This window comes from Struthio camelus, chromosome 6, assembly GCF_040807025.1.
Source record: "Struthio camelus isolate bStrCam1 chromosome 6, bStrCam1.hap1, whole genome shotgun sequence".
Lineage (NCBI taxonomy): Eukaryota > Metazoa > Chordata > Aves > Struthioniformes > Struthionidae > Struthio > Struthio camelus.
In genome coordinates this window covers 22,998,245-23,016,341 of record NC_090947.1, presented here as the reverse complement: position 1 = coordinate 23,016,341, position 18,097 = coordinate 22,998,245, and the positions used below count along the sequence as shown (strand labels likewise).

Here is an 18,097-nt window from a genome sequence, read left to right as displayed (position 1 = left end):
TTAACAAAGCGGAGAACAGATTAATCCCTTTTCTTTGCAACAGCTATTTGAAGTCTTTTACTATGTCTCCCCCAAACAATCTCTTTTCTAGATTTTCTAAACCTTTTTTTCCACAGAAGTCATAATTTCTAGACCTCTGATTATTTTCATTTTTTCTTTTCCAAACTCTCTCTAACTGATCGACTTCTCCTTGGCGCTGTACTCCATGAAAAGGCATTACCAATACAGAGCAAAAGGAACATTTTACGAGTCTTACAGGCTGTAATCCTGTTTATGCATCTCGGCTTGACATTTTGCAACAGCATGACACTGCTGATTCAGCTGGTGATTCACCACAACCCTCAGATCTTCTGCAAAATCACTACCTAACAAATTGTTCCAGAATCTAGTATTTTTTCAGATTATTCTTAAGTATTTTCCACTTATCTTCAGCAAATTTAACTCCATTTCTTTCAGAACATTACTCCAATTTGTCAAGATCTTTCTCAATTCTAATCTTCTTTCACTGTACTTGAAACACCTCCTCACTTGTTATCATCTTCAAGTTTCCCATTCTTGAAATCACTAATGAAAATACCAAGCAGTACTGGATGCAGAACAAAATGGTGCTCTGCCTAGTACAACCTTCCATTCTGAAAGGAAATCTCTAAGCATTCATTCACCTAGAAGTAGTTTTGTTAGATCCTTCTTGTCTAACTTGCTTATGAGATGTCACGTAAAACAGAGTTGAAAGCCTAATTACGGACATCTGTTTTTTCCTTATTTCCAGGGCTCACAACCTTCTCCAAGAAAGAAATTAGCCTGATTTTATAGCACCTATTCTTGAAAAATATTTGTTGCCCAGTATCCGTCTCCTTTGTTCTTCTAAACCCAGTGTCTGCAAGCACTTGATTATCTCTTCCAGTCCTTTTCCAGGAATTAAAACTGTAAATTCTCGACTCTTCTCTGTCCGCTCCCTTTTTTAAAAAAAAAGGTGAGTAGTCTGTTTCTTGCTTTTCTGGTCATCCATATACTCTGTGGATGTACTTTGTAACCTGTTCCTTCTCAGTACTAGAACAAGTAGTCTTCTTACTAGTACTAATTGTGCTAGCCACTAGACTGCAGCTAATCCTTTCAAAGGAAGCCTGATAAAAAGATAAGAAATTCAGCTTTTTCAGCATCTTTTGTTGATGATTTTCCCTTCTCCATCTCTCCTGCTAAGTACCGAACCAAATCTTTTTCTTGTTCTTCCCTCATTCCCAAAGCAATTACGTAATTGTTTCTTGTTACCCTTGACATCTCTTGCTAACTGTATATCATACAACGTATTATCTTTCTGATTCTGTCCCTACCCACTCACATTACCTGTTTATTCACTTTTGTAAATATAGTACAGAGTATATATATGGTGCATTTCACCTACCATGCTCATTTACATCTTAACATACTATTTCCTAAATTTTTACATCTTTTTAAAGATAAACAAGGCTGGGAATAATATTAGAGACACAGACAAGCAGTGGGAAGTGGCAAGGAGATGGCAGAATGCCTTGTCCTAAAAATCTGCATAATTTTTTAAAATTAACACTTAATAGATCCAATTGTATTATTAAAGGACAAGATCTAGCCATGTTGAATAACTGTATAGAGCTGTTTTACAACGCAAGTGCAGAGTTAATTCAGATTATATATACCAGATTTCAATAGTTTTAAGTTGCACAGTCATAGATGTTGCTCAGCTCAAAGATAAAAACAAACTTTCCACTCAGAAGATTCATAAATCATCACCACCGCTTGTTATAATCATTATTTTTCTACAGGTTTGCTCAGAACCCTTATATTTAAATTCCCAGCAAGTTTTCTAGATTTCAGAATGTATTTAATAAAGGAAAGCAATGACTGAAGTTAGCTTAGTTAGTTAGTTAGCTAGTTAGTTGTATCAGTATGGTATTAAATTGGTTCAAGTGAAAGGACACTGTACTTTCCACTCTTTTACTGGCTGCTCCTGCTCCACTGCGTAATAGCCACTCATGCAGTATTCCTATAAATTCTTTTTCCCCACAGACGTTGCAGAAACCATAATTATTGCATCGATTCTGCTAACAGTTATTTTCTGAATTCATTAGAAGATAACATTAAATATTACTTGCCAAATTCAACAACTCTGTATTCTTAACTTTATTTTTTTAATCTCTGAAAGTTTCCTAAATCAGAGTGAGCAGTCATCCTCTTGGCTCATGGGGTTTGCTGGGAAAGAGAGGCGTTTTTCTCATTTTATTTTAAATAGCTGTCTGACTCCTGAATTTTTTAAAGCATGTAAAAATCACAGAACTAATGAAAGTGTAAGCTTCTGAAGCAAAAACAATCTTTTACTTGGTCCATTTGTTTTTTCTTCTTAATAGAATCTGTTATGACATGTATTTGAGACTACAGCCTGTGGCCATGTCTGAGAAGGAACTGGACACATTAATAAGTATAGCAAATACTTAAAACTAGTGTCGGAAATTCATTTAGTTGTACTTCTCCTGTTTTACTGAGGCTCACCAGAACTACTCTGTTTTAGTGATATCACAGTATTATGGAAATCTGCCTTTTCTTTTCCCCCTTTTAGTAATTTCCAAGACCCCAAAATAACCTGCTCATTAGCTTAAGTTTAGTTCACTGTTGACACAAATAGACCAAAATTTTCTTCCACTTGCAGAATGAAGCTGAAGCTTTGTGAAGGAACCGTATCAGCAAGGTATCACCTTTTCAAGTACCACCGGATCACCTTTTCAAGTTTTAAACAGAGAGGCATTCATGGGAAATGTCTTTGGATTCTTGTATTTCTTGGCAATAGACAAGCACCTGATTATTTCATTTTTAACAAGCACAAACTACGTTTCAATTGATTGCTGATGAAGAGTAAAAGGCTCCATGAGCCACATGGTTAAACAGTGTACTTTTCAACCATGAGCTCATTTTCAGCTGCTTCATACAAAAACAATGAAAATATTAGAGGTCAATTTTGAAAAACAAATATTGTCCTCCTGGATTTAGGTAAAGGATGAGAGAGGCAAGAACAGAAAAGGGCAGGATGACAGGAAGGTCCAGAATAGGGTCAGTTTCAGCTTAGTATGCAAAGACTCATTCCCATCAACTATCATCAAAAATGACTGCCTATTCTCTGTACTAAAACACAAAAAGTAAGCGTTGGGAAAAAAAGAGGCCTCAGTTCCAGAGCATTCAAAGTGATGAAGGGCGCACAATCAAAGATACATTCACAGGTAATTCAGATACAGTTCAGCACGTGCCCTAGTTTTATCAATTAAACTGAGGATAGGGTTGTAAAGACACTATCTAATTTGATAGCTTCAAGACACACTTAGTAAACTGACGCCCAGGGCGCACACAACAATTATTTTCAGAATATCCATCTAACAACAGAACAAAATAAAAATCCAGTTTGCTATGTTACAATCAACTTAGTACTCCTGCTTTGGCATACAAAACTATTAAAAAAATTTGGTCTGCAGTTTAATTTACCAGTTTGAACCTAACGCTATCATTCTTCAGAAATGTAGAATACATTAAGCTTTCCCTCTAAAGACAGGCATGACATTCCTTAATCATTTATAGGGTAGACTCTGCAGGATGCATGGGAACACCTTCCACTTGAAGTGAGCACACTGCTTCCTGAAGCCCAAGGCACCCAGCTGGGACCAGTAACGTAACTTTTATGGTACTTAACTGAAATATGGTGCTATGTAGAAACACTAGCCTTCTAAACAGTCCACAAATCATTACAAAGGATTTGAATATTGTACATGAGAACTTTAGACATCAGCACCCCAGCTGGCTGAGAATTCACTCCTTTTTGTGAAGGTAACAGCCTGTGTGGTGGAAGTTTTATTTTGCACACTGCAAAAGGAGTGACAGAACCGGCAGTTGCAACATGCTGACTTCACTGTTTTACATAAAACCTATTGCCCCAGAAAAAGGCAAAATTGCTCCAATAAGTAAGTGAATTGCGAGCAAAACGCACTTTGAGACAATCCTTTGAGACAACAAATGAAAGCAAACAAAAGACAGATTTAGTACAGAAAATGTAAAAATGAAAGGAACGTTCTTGAATTTTTAAAGCGTCTTTACATGTTTTAATACGTGGTATTAAAATAGTAATTTTTAAGCCATTATGCAATTTGTTACCTTGGTCTTCCAACCGGACTTTCACAAGCGAGTTCTCTGCTGTTTTGTCCTTGGCATGCTCTTCTTCTTCTTGTGACCACTCCATGTGGTCCCTGCAAAACAGTAGTTGAAGAGCCTGTCTTTAAATAGGATTTTGCATAATACTGGGGGGGGGGAGGGGGGGGGGGAGACAGTCACAAATTAGCTACATTGTTCCTTCTAATATTACAGAAATACATTCTGATGCAAGATGCTCATTCAGTTGAGCCCAAAGAAATATGGAACTCCAGCAGCTCTGGAGGGTTTTTTTTTGCTTTCCTCTAAGCTCCAATAGCCACTATCCTGACAGATAGTACAAAGCTCTCTCCTAGTCAATGATCTTAGTAGCTGATCATTTTCATTAACTCTGTTGCACACTGGCTTTTTGTTATTTCTGTGAGATATTCTCTAGACTTCCCGTTGCTCAATAATTTGTCACATTAAAAGTGATAAGAGCTGTAGCGTTGCTTCCTTGTGTTATGCTAGCCTTCATTCACCTAAGCTACCCCATATGAAACAAATTCATTTTGTTCAAGTAACATACTACATATTACATTCCAGCAAAAACAGTGCATCACCTAAGCTTTTCCACTATGGGCTGACAGTTACAGCATTTGGCACCTGATACCTTTAAATGTGTCAAACAGAACCATGCTTCCTAGGAACCCACTCAACAGTTTCATGCTAAGAAACCCCAGCAGGGGTTTCGGGAGATGTTTTGCAGTTTCTATGCTTGTTTTTATTATATTTCAGTGGAATCAGCATCATGGAACACAGTGCTATAGTGTAAACAGGGTAAACTTGATAAAATATTTAGCTCTCTATGATCTGCAAACAACCACTGTGGAGCTAATAAACAAAGGAGTCAAGATTTCAAAAATCATTATTCCTAGGTTTCAAATATTTTTATTTGAAATGACCACAAGGAGACTGACAGAGTTAAAGACTGAGTTCCAGTGTGTGATACATAAAAATTAACTACAAGATCAAGTGAAATAATTCAGAAAAACCTTCCAGCCGTAAACGGCCTGAAGCACTAGCCACTTTTTTCTTAAGAATGGAATTTATATATGGGATACAGGGTTTATAGGAGTGTATTTTAAGTGTCCCATTAGACTTGTATTTGACTTGGATATAGACCTATCAGCAAAGACCCTGATGCGAGAAACCTCCCATATTTCTAACGTTTATGATGGGAAGAACAAAGGTCATTTAGCTAAGTAATCAGCTGTTCATGAAACAGGGAATATACTCCACCTATTCAAGCAGAATAAGTGGAATTGCTGGAACATGATTTTACCTATTCAGCGAACAGAGATCGAAAACATTTAGAAAAGGGAGAATAAGACATCTATAAGAAAAGACAAGCAGTGCTGTGGTGATTCTAGAGCTTATGCTACGTATATTTGTGTGAAGTGGTTAACCTAACATTATGTTAATCCATTAAATGTACGCAGAACCAAGCCAAGACCTGACCCCGATGACTCAGGTCCGCATTCCCTGCAGATTCTGTGTTTGGATCAGGCCACAATGGGGAGCGCCCAAAAATCTGCTGGCAGCTTTTCAGGATGAAGCAGCTGTTCCCCCAAATGTTTCAGTCTAAAGATAGTTTTGGAAGTGCAATTAAACTAGATAGCAGAATTCAAGTAATCTGTTAGACCCAAAACCTACTGAAATCAGTTATCTGAAAGCCTATGACTAAAATTCCATTGGTTACCGTGGGAGAAGGAACAATGCAACAACTTGAAAGGGGCTGATTGTCTCTACATTCTATCTAGCATCCTCCTGTTCTATGCTTGGTGACATACAGGTAGTTCAGGCCTTAAGTGTTCCTCTTTGTTAACTGTGGGAGAAAAATTGGCATGTATTTGTGTGCTTGCCTCAGACTTCCTCATGTTTGCCTCAGGCTTCCTCATGTCTCCTGAAATATTTCTTATTGTTATCCCCTACAGGTTGCCTCTCCCCTTTCTGTTTGTTCACATACAAAATACTCTTGTGTAGTGTCAAGGCTCTAGAAGATGCACCGTAGTAGAACAAAACTGAACCACTGAAGCATTACCAGTCAGCCATACTCTTGGAAAGACTTGCTTCCCTCATTGCCGTTTTTGACCTTGCCTATTCTAGCAAGCTGAAACCCAGGACTATTCAGATGGCAACTGGAACTGTCAGAAAGGCTAACTGTATGACTTGCTTGTGTGCCTGATCAATTTTAACACACCGACATGTGTCTGTCAGAGCCCTTATGTACTCCACATACAGTACTGTAAGTGTCTGAGGTTCTCCATCTTAATCGACAATTCTGTTTTTCTCTTGTCTCTCCTTGGCTTTTCCTAAAGTTGAAGTAGCTGCTCTTGGCTCTTTCCTAGAAGCATCTGTATGAAAGACATCATACACAATGGGACAGCAGCAGCAACACTTCTTGACCAAAATCTGTGAGAGAGTGGAAATAGCATAGCTCCTAGGCAAACTATTTAAGCAGCTTCAATGCTTAAAATGAAACAACTCCTTCAGCGTTGTAAGCTAGCGTAAACACAGAAGAGAAAAATTTTAAGCACAGAAGTGCTTAAATTCAGAAGTGTTTTAAGCTGAACTTTGATAACGCCAAAGCAAGCTCTCCATTTGCACCTCATCAGAAACTGTCAACATGAGCAGACCTGACATAAGATCAGGCAAGGCTACCTTCAGTTCAGCTTGCTCAACTTATCCCTTTTCCATTAACTTGTTTGCCAACATAGAGCCTAATTATCTCCGAACCTCTAACACATGAAAACTCAGCCAGTTACTAACCTGAATGGAAGCAGACACTTTTTGCTCCAATGTTCAGCGTTATTCTCTCTGAATGAGAGAAAAGCAGTATAGCAAATATCTAAAGCATTAGTGCCCAAATTTAATTTGCTTAGTATTCCTAGCAGCAAGGGTGGCAGCTCTTGGCTCCCTGTCAATTCATATAAACAGGAAAAATAATGGGTGCCACTTTATAAACTACCTAATAAGATGAATGGAAAACAAGAAGAGGACATATGGATCCTCATACCTAATACTAGGGAAGATCTTTCCCTTATACCCACCCTACATGATCTGTCCAGCTCAACCACTGCTCATCCTGATTCCCCCTTATCTCCCTAAGGAGAACCCTGTTGATTCAGTCAGCTTCAGATCCAAGTAGCACCCCCTGATTTCACAGGTTCTTGATCTGTCAGACTTTCGTGGGATCCATGCAGCCTCTATTCCAACTCCTTCTGTTTCATCTGTTCTCCCTTGGGAGCTATATGGATTCATCTGCAGATCCACTGCCTGAACGATCTTGCTCCCAACAGATCTTTGCACCCCTCATCCTCATACACATATTTACAATCCATCCCAATCACATGTATCCTAGTTTGAGAACTCTGTATTAGACGGTTACTGAATGCAAGAAAAACTGAAGCTATACGTGATCAGTTATTTGCAAGGAAATTAAAAAATGAAACAAAACTGAGTTTTGCCTGGGCACAACGTTATAGAAAAAGGATGGCCTTTTTCTTAAAATCTGTTCCTACCTAGATAAACTATATAGCCTGCATTTGAATTAGCTTTCACGCAAATAAAGGATTTTTCCATCTAACAGGAGGTACTGTGTCCGTAAGATGCTTAGAAACTATACTATATATAGATTTACAGAACAAAGATAGAGCCTTTATACTCAAAACATAATTAACAGCCAGCTTCCAGCTTCCTTGAGCAAGGAACTTACAGAAGTATAGACAACTCCAGATTTGGCCTTCCGGTGGTATAGGTACCATGGCTTGGAGACCTCTAGTTTAGAAAAGAATACTCACGCACAGGAATGTTTGAGGTTGGAAGGGACCTCTGGAGATCATCTAGTCCAACCTCCCTGCTCAAGCAGGGTCCTCTAGAGCACCTTGCCCAGGATTGTGTCCAGATAGCTTTTGAATATCAGCAAGGAAGGAGACTCCATAACTTCTCTGGGCAACCTGTTCCAGTGCTCTGTCACCCTCACAGCAAAGAAGTTTTTTCTCAGGTTCAGATGGAACTTCCTGTGGTTCAGTTTGTGCCCACTGCCTCCTGGCCTGTCACTGGGCATCACGGAGAAGAGTCTGGTCCCATCCTCTCGACACCCCCCTTCAGATACTTACACACATGCTTCTCTTCTCCAGGCTGAACAGGCCCAGTTCTTCAGCCTTTCCTCATAGGAGAGATGCTCTAGTCCCTTCATCATCGTAGCAGCCCTCTGCTGCACTTGCTCCAGGAGTGCCATGTCTCTTTTGTATTGGAGAGCCCTGGAGTACTGGACACAGTACTCCAGGTGAGGGCCTCGCCAGGGCTGAGGAGAGGGGCAGGATCACCTCCCTCCACCTGCTGGCAATGCTCTCCCGAATGCACCCCAGGATACCACCAGCCTTCTTGGCCACAAGGGCACATCGCTGGCTCATGCTTAACTTGTTGTCCACCAGCACTCCCAGGGCCTTCTCTGCAGAGCTGCTTTCCAGCAGGTAAAACCCCAGCCTGTCCTGGTGCATGGAGTTAAGCCTCCTCAGGTGCAGGACCCTGCACTTGCCTTGGTTGAACTTCAGGAGGTTCCTCTCCGCCCAGCTCTCCAGCCTGTCCAGGTCCCTCTGAATGGCAGCACAGCCCTCTGGGGTATCAGCCACTCCCCCCAGTTTTGTAGCATCAGCAGACTTGCTGAGGGTGCGCTCTGTCCCTTCATCCAGGTCACTGATGAGCAAGTTGAACAACACTGGACCCAGTATCGACCCCTGGGGACACCGCTAGCTACAGGCCTCCAACTAGACTTTGCGCCCCGATCACAACCCTCTGAGCTCTGCCATCCAGCCAGTTCTCAATCCACCTCACTGGCCACTCAGTGAGAGAAATTGCGAGAACGAAAATTCCTGGTGTTCCTAATCTGTACCACTTACTGTTGTGTATACTTTTATCTTAATCATCTCCACTCCAAGAAGGTCAAAAATCCTAGTCTTTTCAATTTCACTCTATAAGACAGTTTTCCCATTGCACTGAACAGCGTTCTCTCTCTTCTCTGAGTTCCCGTTAATCATAAAATACCTTTTAGAGAAGTAGAACCACTGCTGCAAATTGGGGCACTATCTTAACTGACTAACATTTACATGTTAATGTTTTCTCTGCTACTACATCCCTTACACATGTTAAGATTCAATTTACCTTTCTGACTACAATTGTCTGTTGTATGGCAATCTCTACTGAACTATCTGTAAAATCTTCAGCACACCTTCACAAGTTAAAATAATTAACCTTAGGAGAACACAAGTAATTTATATGATACTTTTGATATTGCATCAATTCTACAATACAGCACTAACCTAGTATGCAACATTACGGCACCTAAGGAGTTACTTTCTGCCATGACAAAATGGACTACTTTTCCCTATTCTTTCTGTCTCCTAACTCATTACTGACCTGTAACGATATTTTGTCTTTCATTTCATGACTAACTACTTGCTCAGGAGTTTTTTATGCAAGCTGCTGAGAGCTCCATAACTGTCAGGTTACTTCCAACAGTCTAAAGTTCTCTCTAGCACTACCTTTTGACATCTGTTCTATCAGTCCGTCATTACGTATGCAGAGACACCATGATTCATCATAGTAAAAAAATATATATGTGAAAGTAAACCCTGAAGAGACATCTCACCACATGTTATGCTCAAAAACCTTAGAAGGATCAGTCAAAATCCGTGATCCAAGTGGAACAGCTGGTCGTCTACTACTCCAGTACCTCGGCTGCATCTCGCTTTTCCTCAGACATAAAGCAGAAAACCTTGTAATGAAATTCATTTTGTTCAGAGACCTACAAAACACAATTAACTCAAATTACAGTTTTGCTGTAACTTAATTGTTTATGTCACTTAGATGAGAAACTGGTCAAATAGTCAAGCACCAATATCAACTTTAATAATAATCTTTAACTATAATATCAATTTAAATGCTTTTTTTAAAATAGCAACGTCCCTTGAGCATGCTGAAAGCGCAAATAAGCCAAAAGTAGGCTACCACAATAAAAACGACTGAAAGATAAATCATTTTGTGCAGTTTCAAAGTCCTATCAGGCAGTGAAAAAAAATACACAATAAAACAATAAAACAAGTTTGACATTGTACCTTTAAAAAGACAAGCAAAAAGCGATCAGCAAAGAAATCACTTGTTCTAGTGGGAACATACTGTCATTGGGCTTGGCATTTTTCACCCCACTCACTAGGTTACAGTCTTCAAAAGATTTAATTCTAGAGCTGTGACTGTGGTTTTATGCTTTCACGAAATGAAAGATCAAAAAAAGCATTTGTAAACATTATGCATGAGAAACCATTCCAAAATTTCTACCAAGTGTTGTTGCAATCCCTGTTCAATGCCTCCTTTGAAATGGAATGTTTTAAAATGTTAAATTCATGTTCACAAGAATTACAAAGTGCTTGAGATTTTTCTATTACATGTATAATTCCTTCTTATATTGCTGTATTTTATTTTACTTGGAGTTTCTTCATACAGTATTAATAATGAACGATAACAAGTGTGTGCATCTAGTACTAGCATTTCGTCTTCTAGGTTTCTGGTATATTCTTGCTAATGTAGGCTTTCTAGGAGATGAGTAAAATAAAATACTCCACCTACTACTTTTACCCTGATGGGCCTTTGTTCTTTTTTCCGTAAAGAGCTCTGCATAAGACTTAAAAAAAAAAAAAAAAAAAAGGGGGGGGGAAAAAAAAAGAGCACTAAGAATCATTTTTAGAGTGCTTCTTCTGTATAATCATGCCTATAAATATAATGTACCGGAAATACAAAATATAGTTACAAAGGAATAGTATAGTTTAAATACAGACATTATTAAAAAAACATTCTGTGCAAACTGGCTACAAAATGAAGATTTTTATCCTGAGGAAAATAGTACTATTTGATCACAAGCCTTGCACTGTGAATAAAAAAAGATTAATCTGTACGCATCAATACAAAACCTAGCAAAGGAATCACTTCAATTAACTGAACAATTCCTCATTTAAGGTGTACTTTTGAATGAGTCACATTGTTAAAAATGCCATTGTTTATTCATTTTAAGCTCACAAAAAAAGAGAAAGGGATTAAAAAAAAAACCAACTCTTCTCTCTTATTTGTCGAAGATTAAATAAAATGTTTTTTGCCTTTTGGCTGTCAATGCCAAATATAAACCCTGTTACATTTCAGCTGCTAGGACTGCATCATATTACCAGGGCATGGGGCCTCACATTATAGTGAAAACGTAGCATATAGTCCGATTAAAAAAAATTAAAACCACTTCTAATTTTAAAGAGTTTATTATGGCTCTTTTTTTATGTAGTTGAGCAACGAAAATAACGATTCCAGTTTACACATAAACTACCCACATTATTACAAATCATCCATACTCTCTTCCTGAAAATGTGCATGCATTATTATTCATAAAATAATGCATAATTATTAATGTATATGGAACACTATAAAGTAATAGCTATGAGACATAAACATTAATACACCTAGGCAATTTCTGCAAAATATATGATTTATATAAAGGCAAAATGAACACTCTTAAACACAAAAATAAATAAAAAAAAAAACAGAAAACACTAAAACCATAATCAAAAATTATTATTAAATTACAGAAATGCCTGGATTAAAAAAATCCATGATTACATTGCAAATTGTTTACAAATCCACTTCCTCCTTTAGTTACTCAAAAAGATCTGAGATAAGTTCCTGCATTTTCTGTGCCAGCATTGATATTCAACATAAAATACAATGACTCAGCTGCTAGGCTAGTCACATAATTTTGCTTGGCTTTCTAAATATCTCAGTAAGAACATGAAAAGAGGCACAGATGGGAAATACAGTCAGATGACTAAAATGATCTGGCATCAGTAAGAATCCAAAGATGGAGCTCTTCTTCTGACAATTTGACCCCTTCAATAATTGCACAAGTTTTGCTGATAAATCCTGACTCATCAAGATAACGCAAGGATAGCGGGGGGTGGGGGTTGGGGGAGTTAAGTTTACTCTTGCATCTAGTGTTTACTGTGAGGGACCTCCTTGGAGACCTGCACGCATCCCTGAGAGCCAGAGATCCACAGATCATGAGATTAACAGGCAATCTGGCTCCTAAAAGTTCCAAAAGCACCTAAGTGACTTGGAAGCCTAAATCACATTTTCCTATGAGTCATTGCTCACTAATTGATTTTGTTAATGAAACAAGTAACCACCTTTTCTTTGTCAGATTAGACTATCATACCTTGAAGCAATGACAGCAAGGAATATTGTTGCCTGAAAGAATTAGAATTATTTCCTTCTTTGGAGTCATAGTCAGGAAAGCAAGGTGACTTTAAGTTTGATTATTAATTATAACAATTCAACCTTCACCTTTAAAGACGTTATCATGAAACTGAATTACACTAAAAATGCCTTTAGTTTGAAGAAGCATAACTATTTTTCAGAAGCCATGCTCAAAAGCAAAATGGAAGATTTTATTCCCTGCGGAGCACTGCATTTCAGCCTTCCGAATTTTGTCATTTTTACAAACACCGATCACATCCTCACTTTAGTTGAGAATCTGACAGAAAACAGTCTTACAAAAAAATCTCCCCTTACAATCAAACATAGCACCATTAGTACAGTTTTGTGAAGGAGGTCATGCAAAGGAAGGTATACATGTTAACTGCCTGCTAGACCAGAAATAATACATTTTTAACTGATGACAGCATTGAAACCTTTGGGGGATCATCTCCTTAGAGGAAAAACTAGATGCAGGAGAAAAGAACTGTTCTAATCTTGTTTTTAAACAGTAAATTATGCACCAAAACATACTGTAAACCACTTCACTGCTGAGTAAAAATGCTTTAGAAGTATCAGTTCTAAAACAGATGCCAGAAAAAAAACTTTCATTTTTGTTTGAGAAACTAGTTCCAGGAAACTTACTAGGTGAAAACATTTTGACAATTGATGGATCTCTGACTACAAAGGTAACAACTCCTTCCATCTGCAGCCATTGAGCCTAACTCTAAGAATCTGTTACAAAAAGGAAAATTAGACTATATTAGGAATAAGATGTGCTGTTTATGTTACATTTCTAGACAGAAAAATATGCTGAAAATAAATAACTTCATGCAATTAATTCCTCTATTTGGCACTTAGCTTATCTACATGGCATTTCCCAGCTAATATCGCCAATGTTCTCGTATAAAGCATATATTGACTGAGTTCATTACCATCGAATACTACCAAAGCTCAGAATGCCTTAGTTATAAAAAACAGATGCAAGTGGTAAAAGAGCAATCGCGAACACAACATGAAAAATACCTTAAGAAAATGATAACACAGAAGAGATGATTACGAATTACCAGTGTATATTTTTAAAATATACATATACTAATATTTGAGATCTGGACGCAATCCAAGAACAGACCAAATCAAGTAAAAGATGAGATAGTAGACTTACTGTCAAATAGACTCATTTATATAGGCTCGTGAAGTACAAAGAGAAGAATATAAGCCCTTTCTGGGCTTCTTCCATAGAACAGACAACTGAAAGAAGTCTTTAAATACTTTAGAAAATAAAGATGAAAACTTCTCCACAGAACTGATGCATTATACAGCTGGAAAATAGTAAAGAAAATCAAGTAAAGAAACTAGAAAACAGAACAAATGATCGGGAACGAAATCAAGGGCTTTGCATCTTGTGCAATAAAGTATCATAAGAACCTGGAAGAAGGAAGTGGAAATGGTGGAAAAATCACATGAGAGGAAGCACACGAGCTCTGGGAAAGTTTAGCGTAAGATGGAAGCAGACTAAAAGGAGCTTCAGAGGAAAGTCCTCTCAAAGAAGATCTAACATAACGTTTACCAATACAAGTATTTTTCTGGTATACCTGGGAAAGGCCATAGGGGGAAAAAAAAGGCATTATTACAAAAAGACAAACTGGAAGCTTAAAATGCTATTATACTTTACAAAGTGACTAAAGAAACCCTCTTGCGGCTTCATGATTAGTCTTTCAATTATACTCTTTCAAATGGGCACAATTTTTTTGTAGTATAAGTTATTTCACAACTTTTCAGACCCAGAAAATCTAAAACCCAAAACTGTTTTTTCTTCTCATGCATCACTGGGAATGATGTAGCACTTCTTGAGGGCACACAGTGACCTTAGTAAAACTTAACTCCACAGCTCTGACTACCAAGGAAGAAAGAAAAACAAAACCAAAATATACATACTTGATGAATAAGGGTAAACAGAGTATTTTATTATTCTGTCTCCTGTAGAGGGAATACAGTTAACCAGTTAAAAAGCAACATGTTTTTTTAATACAAAAGCAGCAGATATGATTCTAAACTCATACAGAAACACTGAGTAAGAATGTTCTTTTCTTATACCACTTTTTAGGTAGCCCATTAAAAAAGTCCCAGGAGAGAGGAAATATTTTATACAAGGGGAGAAGATTTTGTATTCTCTTGACCATACCTTTCAAGCCAAGAAGTACTGGAAGGAATGAAATGAATCCTATAAAACAGCCCATTTACTGAAAACATCTACTGGAACTACACATGCAGAAGATCGGTAGCTGGACTTGAAGAAATATTATTTGGGACAAAATAATGTGCGTAGATACTATATAATCACTTCTAAAAGTAAGAAAGCAAACAGCATGCTACTATGGACAATAATTACTATTTATTTTCCTACTTTTGTATTCACGGAGAATTGTTTCTCTCAATATTCCTGTTATTCGCCTATATAAATCATTTTTGCAGTATCTTATAAAACCACAGGTATTAAAAGACTCAAGTGGATTTTTATTATTTTATTTTTAAGAAGTAATCACTACACCATTCCTACAAGAAGAGGAAAATGTGCTTCCATGACACTATGAAATGCAATATTAATTCACATTGGCATATGTATCTATTTATCTGGGAAGACAGTAGGAGCAAGAAAGCTTTCTGCCCAGTACTGAGGGAATGAACTATACTAGTTAATATCTTTTTAAGCCAATGTAAAAATAAAAAAAAAGCAACTAAAGATAAAATAATGACAGCTGCAAGATCAAAAAGATATGAATGCCTAAAATGGAAGGAAAGAACAGGTACCTTAGAAATAAAGATATATTTTATATACTGAATCTTTAATCAATTAATACAAATGCTGTAATCATGAAGTAACTAAAAAAACCTTTCATTTAAATCAATGCTACGGATAAAATTGTGCAGTTCAGTTGCTATAAGTGACTAATATAATTTGTTCCATCCTCAACTACTCTGAGCTCCTATTTCCTTTTTCCCTTACAAAAAAAGCTGACAAAAATTCTGACAGAAGCTTGTCAGAAAATGCTGATTCAATAAAATCAAAGCGTTTTTCAGAAATGCACTGATTTTATTGACGCTTGATTATAATGTAACTTTTTTATTTCTTTGAATGTTTCAAGATTTTGTTTTGACTAGGTCAAATGTTTTGCTGAAACTGTATCACTTCAATTTATAGAGATGTTTTGATCTTACTATCAAAGAGTATTTTGATTTTATATTGAAGTTTCAGTAGAGTACTTTAACCAAATTCAAAACACTTCAACTTGTGAAAAATACTATGATTTCAATTAACTTTCATTCCAACTGAAGTTACAACCTATTTTGATAGCCTAGAATCTTTCTTGGAATGGAATTTCCACTTTTGTACTGAATGTCTTTGCAATAGCATTTTCAGTGTTAATTGTCCTACTATTTTTTGTTTGTATCACCTAGTCATGGCACATTCAGAAACTGTGCAATTATAAGTATTACGACTAAAAGAATCTGAAAATAGAAATTAGGAAGGTACTGGTCACTTTGTACAAATTCTTAAATATCACACATTAATGTGAAGAGGGGGATTCACAGATAAAGCTCTGGGTCACAATCCTGCAAACACCTATGCATTTGTTTAACTCTACAGACAAGTTGTCTCCTTACACAGCAATGAGCATTTGTCAGATGTGAAATTTATTCCTTTAAATATTCTGCCCAACCTGCCCAAAGTAAAAGGAATTTCTAACTTCTTCCCCTCCATTTTTCTCCTTTTTTCAATGAGGCAGTTCACTTCCCTTTCAGTTATTTATTTATACAGCAGAACGTCAACAGCAGAACGTAACACAAAACTGACTCAACAAACTAACCCGTTTTCCAGGATAAGGTCAAGAGGAAGCCATCAATGACAAACATAGCTCAGGAATGAGGTTTCCCAGTTAACCTGTGCACCCTCTGCTGGCTGGTGTTTCAGCAAAAAAAAAAAAAAATCTGTTGAATTTATGTATATACACTGTGAAGATAAGTTTAAATCTCCAAATAGATCTTTCAATCACTTAAATTGCCTTTCAACAGTAGTTTCTACAAAGTACTGAACGTATAACTGTATCAATTAACAAAAGATGATTTGTCTTAAAACATATTCTTCTATTGTTAAAAGATGCTTAGAACAGAGATACCAACATGAATTTTACAATGACCATAATTTACAGTGAAGAAGCTCAGTCATTTACATCTCTGCAAGCCTCTGGAATTCCAGTCTAAATGGACTTTGCTTAGGTACAACCTGTCTCAGCTCCAGGTCACTCCCAATGTTGTAGATCCACCATGGAGCATACCATCAGCAATCTGCTGTTCAACAAAATAATTGCAACCACCATCTTTGCGTTTAGCTCATTTAATTAAAATGACTGCACAGCATCAGGACATCATAATTTAGGAATCTTTGTTCTGTTATAGTATCAGCTAAGACCAAAGGTTCCACTCAGGAATCTGCAAGAACAGTCACGGAAACACGTATATCAGCAGCTGCCACATTACCCTACTTGAGAGCCTTGTCATTGGCAGGGAAGGGGGATCAGTTTTTCTCATTCAGGGTTCAGTTTCTCAGCTGGCAAGTGCTGTCAATGACGGTGACAACTTTTGTGATGTAGCTCTAAAAACACAAAAACAAAGTATCATGCATCTCAAGAAACTGCTGTTGAGCCCTTGAACCTGAAGAGACCTAAATAATTTTAAATAAATTATTTAAAATCCCACGCACAAGTCTGTATACATTCAGCCGAATCCAACAGGATCCAGAATCACGACTGGTTGATGCCACAATCGTACGGCTGAACCTCATTTGTTACTTAAAATTCAGGTTTTTACACAAAAGAATCATCCCTGGAGAAATAAAACAACTTTCTGACACACAGTACTATCCCCACCCTCCCCAACAACCCACGGAGAAACGACCACAGTCTCTAACCGACTCTCCGGGCAGGCCCCGGCGGCCCCAACGGCCGCGCCCCAACGGCCGCGCGCGCGGCGCCGCCCGCCCCGCCCCGCCCCGCCCCGCCGCCAAGGCTTCACGTCCCCTCGCGCGGCGCGGAGGCGCTTTACTTTTCAGCAAGAAAAAAATGAAAACAAACGAGGAATTAAATTCCACCCCCCCTTTTTTTTAAGTAAACTATCTCTAACAACTAGTAGTTGATAGCTTTCCTCCTTTTACAAAATCAGCCCAAGGTAAAATACCTACATTTTTAAGTTTCATACGCCAACGCGCGCTGCGTTTCTTTTTTGGCTCCTTCAGCGCGGGGGAGCCCGCCGTAGCGGGGAGCCCGCGGCCCGGGCGGCGCCGCGCCCGCGCTGAGGGGCAGCCCCGCGGGGCGCTCTCCCAAACCTCCACGCAGCGGAGCCCTCCTCTCGCCCCGCCGTCCTTGTTACGTCGTTTCACTACCAACAAAGCCGTAAGAAAACCGCACGCGGCCGAGCAACCCTGCCCCCAGCGCCGCGGGCTCGCAAGCACCCACGCGGGCCGGCAGCCCGCGCCCGCCCCGCTAAGGGGCCGCCGCTGCCGCGGGGCGGGACGGGAGATGTAGTCTGGGCGCGCCGGGAAAACTACTGT

The 18,097-nt window shown here is 38.4% G+C and overlaps 1 protein-coding gene across 25 annotated transcripts in view; it reads right to left on the bottom strand.

Annotated features, from left to right (window-relative positions):
• Positions 1-18,060, bottom strand: part of METTL8 (methyltransferase 8, tRNA N3-cytidine) — a 50,751-nt gene extending 32,691 nt beyond the window's left edge. For 4 of the 25 annotated variants that reach the window (XR_011141920.1, XM_068948626.1, XM_068948631.1 and 1 more), the window contains exons 1-4: positions 17,729-18,060; positions 17,029-17,143; positions 9,854-10,009; positions 4,168-4,259 (exon numbers count right to left, since the gene is read on the bottom strand). Coding sequence is in view for 20 of the 25 variants with exons in the window: in XM_068948626.1 (XP_068804727.1) it covers positions 4,168-4,259; positions 9,854-9,996 (235 nt within the window). In the remaining 5 variants the exon portion in view is untranslated. Of the gene's footprint in view, positions 1-4,167; positions 4,260-9,853; positions 10,010-13,134; positions 13,225-16,358; positions 16,451-17,028; positions 17,144-17,251; positions 17,526-17,728 lie in introns of those variants that run through there. The other 21 variants (XR_011141919.1, XR_011141923.1, XM_068948615.1 and 18 more) reach the window with 13 other exon arrangements.
• Between the last annotated feature and the right edge of the window lie 37 nt (positions 18,061-18,097).